This window comes from Notolepis coatsorum (genome assembly GCF_963971535.1).
Source record: "Notolepis coatsorum genome assembly, chromosome: 16".
Taxonomy (NCBI): Eukaryota; Metazoa; Chordata; class Actinopteri; order Aulopiformes; family Paralepididae; genus Notolepis; species Notolepis coatsorum.
In genome coordinates, this window is record NC_140180.1 from 84,795,438 (window position 1) to 84,801,076 (window position 5,639).

Below are 5,639 nucleotides of genomic sequence, written 5' to 3' on the forward strand. Positions count from 1 at the left end.
CACAGAACCCACCCCACGTGAGGTCAGAGGTCACAGGATACAGGTGCTTTGGTTGAAAGGAGTTGCTTAGAGACGTCAGAGGCGGGGGGGAAGTGCAAATATTATGTTTACTATAATTACAGCGCCTGAATGGGTGTAAAGGACAGACTTGTTATCATTATCCAGACTCATTCGAATAGGAGTCCAGAGTCAGGAAATGAATCAACTGGCTTAAGTAAACTTGACCTTACTAGTCTGAGTTTAGGCTCTGTATAGCAAAACTGAAAACACTAACAACGTCAATGATTGAACATGAATGTTTGCGTTATGTAAAGATAGATTCATACAAGACAAGGGAATCGCAAATTCTGAGGAAACAAATGGTTTATTTCTTTCCAAGACCGATTTTTTTAACTATAAATCACTTCAAAACTGCAGAGCAGGTTGTTTTGAAAAGGCAGAACACTTGAATTCACATTTCATCAACGGCTTAACATGGATCTCAGCGTGTGATATTCACCGAGAGTTGAACTCCTCCTCCTTTAACCATGGTAAGACAACAATACAAAGACAAATATAAGTGTTTCTACCAAACGCTCGCTACGATGCCTGAGACACACAAGGAGCGATATCGGACTCCCTCTCAAAGCCTCTCATAGCAAATACAGAAGCACAGAGGCTGATCGCATGGTTGTTTTGTTATTAATCGACATACAGTAGCCCGACACAACAAGACCAATGATACCAGGTCAGAATGGCAGACAGTGGGGCAGAGTTGGTAATCAGTCGATCGATCGATCAATCACTTAATCACAGTGCTATTCAGCAGCTACTGAGTGCCAAAGTCAGAAATAAGAGAGATTCGCAGAAGACACTTATTTTGAAATATCTACACGTCCAGAAGCATGGACGCATTTTTTTTTTTTTTGCCTTCCTAAGTTCCATCAATAAATATATATAATAATTAAAATTAAATATAAAAACACAAACAGTAACATCACTTTTTCTTTTTTTCCTTTTTTAAACAAACTGACAGTGCATTTTGAGTGGACGAAAGCAGTTATAAATCTGCATAAATAAATAAATTAAAAGAAGAATTGTATAAATAAAAAGGTTTACAGTACACTAGAAAATGACCAACAATGTGCGGGGAAATATAAAATGCGGACTGTTGAGAAAGAAAAAAAATACTCCAGGTATCATTGCTGCGGGAGGGATGGGTTGGGGAGAGGGGGGGGGGGGGTATGGGGGGTAGCGGAGAAAACGTTTCCCTTCAGGTCCAAAAAACTCCCGGTAGTTTTGTACACAGCCAAGAAGCAGCACTGAGTCCAGACATGTTCCTCCTTCTCTCTCTCTCTCTCTCTCCCTTATCGTCCGTATGACAGTCCGTCTGTCTGGGCCCGGTCAGTACTCCAGTTTCAAGGCAGTCTCGGTTCCTCTGGGGGGTCCAGAGCTGCACCAATGACCAATGTTGACCGGCCCCACCTCTCGTTCCAGCTGGGGGGGGTTAGGAGTGCCGGACACTCCGCTCCCTCCCTCCTCCACGTACATCTCTCTCGTCCCTCTCGTTCGCTTCTTCTTGGCATTTCACTTCTCCTTTCTATTTTGAGGTAGAATTTCCGTATCCTTGCCTGAAAATAACATGGAGCGTGCGATGAGTAAAACGTCAAGCCATTCAACAAAACAAAAACAAATCGCTGTGACATATAATGTACGATAGATAATATATTGTATATATATTTATCCACAACTGTTGGATATATCTTAGAATATATTCCTGTTCACATACCTGTATATATTATATCTATATCTGTATTTACCTACTCTTACAGTATACTAGTTATACCACTGGCCAGTATAGCTTATATCCATTTAACCTTCTATACCTATTTATACCTGTATCACTGTATAGCATAACTATACTGTACATACATCAGTTTAGCATAATTACTCAGTAGCTTGTTATATATATATATATATATATCACATTTAGTGGCTCAGGAGAAGACTGTTGCCGATTCGATTCCCGCTCCTCCTGGGCAGCGTGTCGAAGTGTCCTTGAGCAAGACATTTAACCCCTAATTGCTCCCGATGAGCAGGTTGCATGGTTACATTTGCACTCTGGTTAGATGCCAACTTATTTTCATTGTACTGTACTTGTGCTGAGCAATGACAATACATTTGAATCTAATCTAATATAATGTTATGTGTGACATAGTGACAAGTACTAATAATAACAACACACTAATAATAATGGCTTGAATTTATATAGCGCCTTTACAATAAAAGGGGGGAGGGGAGGGGACGCGTCTATGCCAAATACAACGCAGTTCGGTTTCCGGCTTCCTCTGATTGGCCACTAAGCCCACGTGACCGCGGCTAGCACGCCCCCCTTATCGCCCGCTGCCGCGCTGTGAAGCGGAAGAGCCAGCGAGGCGACGCAAGGCGGTGGTTTCAGCAGCAGCGGCCGTCTTCTTCCGAGGCGGCTCGTTCTTATTAATCCCTAATGTCATGTATGTCTTGTATGTCATAAATGTCGATATGAATTGAAAATGGGGGACCCTGATGTAAACAAGACTAACGTCTTTCTCTGGTCTGCATCCCCTTAACAATTGTGTGTATTGCGCCAAAAAGAACACAGTTTCTTGAGTCTGGCGTTGTTGTACTTTATCTATTTAGTGTTACTTTTGGGAGTAGTGGGGGAGAAATGAATGAATGAAAACTTTATTTAACAGATTGCAGAATGGGTACAATACAGTACGGCGCAATACACACAATTGTTAAGGGGATGCAGACCAGAGAAAGACTTTAGTCTTGTTTACATCAGGGTCCCCCATTTTCAATTCATATCGACATTTATGACATACACAACATACATGACATTAGGGATTAATAAGAACGAGCCGCCTCGGAAGAAGACGGCCGCTGCTGCTGAAACCACCGCCTCGCGTCGCCTCGCTGGCTCTTCCGCTTCACAGCGCGGTAGCGGGCGATAAGGGGGCGTGCTAGCCGCGGTCACGTGGGCTTAGTGGCCAATCAGAGGAACCCGGAAACCGAACTGCGTTGTATTTGGCATAGACGCGGAAAGGACACTATTTGTTGGTGTTTGTTAAGTGAGTCATGACTCACCGGTCTCTCGTCTCTTCAGTGGTTCGGGGACAAACCCAGCTTCTCCTTCTCTTCGTTCTCTACTTCGTACGCTCCTCGCTTGTGAAACCTGTTCAAACAGATCAAAAAACACGTTAAATATTATTTATTATTATAAAAAAAAAAAATGTATTATCTTTTTCCCCCTCCTTTTTCGTTTTTTTTCTCCCACCCCAATGTTAGTCGTTATGCCAATTCCCAATCCCCTTCCTGGTCGTTGCGCACTCTACCCCCTACCGTCGGTCCGGGAGGGCGGAGACTATCACATGCTTCCTCCGACACATGTGTACCCAGCCCACCGCTTCTTTTCACCTGGCAGCGCGGACTCTCACTGGGAGAGTGTAACGTGTGGGAGGATCACACTACCTCCCCCAGATCCTTCCCTGCTGAGCAGGCCCCACCGACCAACCTGTAGGAGTCGCTGTTTTTTACAACGACCAGGACCCACCCTCGCCGGCTTCCCACCCGCTGACACTGCCAATTGTGTTAGTATGGACGGCCGACCAAGCCGGAGGTACCGCGGTAGCTGGATTCGATCCCACTGTCTCTGCGGTGGTAGACAGACGCTTAGTCCGCTGCACCACCCGGCCGCCAATTACATATTATTATTAAACAGTGAATCACTCCACTGACTATTAAAACACGCTTTTATAAAAAAAATCTGCTAAATCTCTTGATAATTCTTGCAGTGTGTGTGTGTGTGTGTGTGTGTGTGTGTGTGTGAGGTGCTGTACTGACCTGAGCGCTAGGAGGAGACCTATGATGGTGAGACACAGGGAGGACAGGACCACTGCCACCACAGCGAGAGCCGTGGTCCTGTTGTAACCCTCTGGGCCCCTGGTCCCGGCCCCCACCGGCAGAGTGACGAACTGGCACCGGTGCCCCGAGTAATTGGGATGACATCTGCAGGAGGGGAGCAGACAAGAGGGATTCAGTCACGTTTCTTTTACCTTTGAAAAGAGGTGCGATGATCTGAGGAGAACATGATAACTGAGAGAAATTATGTTTGTTCGGTTTGTTTTCTTTATGGATGGATGGGTGGATGGATGGATGGATGGATGGATGGATGGATGGATGGATGGATGGGTGGATGGATGGATGGATGGTAGGGGTGGAAATCGCCAGAGACCTCACGATACGATACTATCGCCATACTTGCGTCACGATACGATAGTATCGCGATGCTAAATACATCGCGATACGCTGAGTATTCGTATTCCTGAGTAACTTTGTCAACATGTTTTATCTAATAAAATAAAGTTCAGTCTGTTCATCTCACTTCAATAATTTTTATTGCAGAACATGGTATTTTCTCAAGCAGACGGATGTAAACACTGTAATCTGTGTTGCATGTACCTGACAAACTGAACCGTTTGTATTACAGTCATATTCCAACTTAACTGAATGCACATGTGTGTGTGGACTGCTGTACTATTACAGGTATTGAAATGAACAATGCAACTTCCTTATACAACAACAACAAAAAATATATATATATATTTTTTTATGAATAATTAAATATCGATACTTGGCGTCCCTGTATCGATACAGTATCGCCACGCAAAGTATCGTGATACTACTACGTATCGATTTCCCCCCCCCCCCCCCACCCCTAATGGATGGATGGATGGGTGGCGAGGTGGGTGGCGAGGTGGTACTTACACACAGGACGGCGCCCGGAGGTCTCTGAGGTACTGGCAGGAGCCGTGAATACAGAAGTCCTTGTACTTCTTCAGACATGGATTCCTCTTCTTGCCTCTTCCCTTCCTCTTCCCCTTCCCTCTCCTCCTCTTCCCCTCCTCTCTTTCTGCGTTCAGGATGGCAGACGGGTCCTTGGGTTTGCTCGACATGGCGACTGAAAGAAAAACGAAAGGAAAATAATGAATATCCATTCTCTCTGGTTTCCTTTTCCAGAAAGCAGCAGGAGGTCATAAACAACGTCACAGATAATCTCATTGCGACTCCTGTTGGCGATAACAGTGTTGTAACACTAGGTCTCGCCACCACCGGTACTGTTGACCTACCCATGGGTACCTCCACCTCGTCGTAGTTCCCGGACAAATCCTCCTCATCTTCCTCCTCGTAGTAGTAGTCGTAATACTCCTCGTCTACTTCCTCGGCCGCCGTGGGCCTGACCCCGCCGGCGCTGTCCTCCTCCTCCACCCTCCTCTCGTTCCGTACCTCCAGCAGGTTGATCACAGATGTGTGTTGCCGCCTCTCGGTCTCATACCTGTCCACGGCCGCTCCACTTGTCAACCGAGACGCGACTGGGAGGGGAAGAAAGGATACAAATATTAAAATCACACATGTAACCGGGTGGATTTGAACCTGGGACCCCACCAGAGCCACAGGTGGCCGCACTTACCAGCTGAGCTAAAGGGTCTGACCCGTTAGCAGCTGGACGCTGGTTGACTGACTGCGACCGACTCCGTAGTAGTTTATAATAATATAAAATAGGCATATTCTATAAAGCAGATATATGTGAGGTGGGTGGAGCGACTCGGGCAAGTTGA

At 45.7% G+C, this 5,639-nt stretch overlaps 1 protein-coding gene across 1 annotated transcript in view; it reads right to left on the reverse strand.

Moving 5' to 3' along the window:
* Nucleotides 1-345: 345 nt before the first annotated feature.
* hbegfa (heparin-binding EGF-like growth factor a) overlaps nucleotides 346-5,639 on the reverse strand; it is a 6,046-nt gene continuing 752 nt past the window's right edge. Inside the window, exons 2-6 of the mRNA XM_084331632.1 lie at nucleotides 5,151-5,393; nucleotides 4,789-4,981; nucleotides 3,865-4,029; nucleotides 3,109-3,196; nucleotides 346-1,610 (exon numbers count right to left, since the gene is read on the reverse strand). Of these exons, the coding sequence (XP_084187758.1) occupies nucleotides 3,124-3,196; nucleotides 3,865-4,029; nucleotides 4,789-4,981; nucleotides 5,151-5,393 (674 nt within the window). The 3' untranslated portion in view covers nucleotides 346-1,610; nucleotides 3,109-3,123. The remainder of the gene's footprint in view (nucleotides 1,611-3,108; nucleotides 3,197-3,864; nucleotides 4,030-4,788; nucleotides 4,982-5,150; nucleotides 5,394-5,639) is intronic.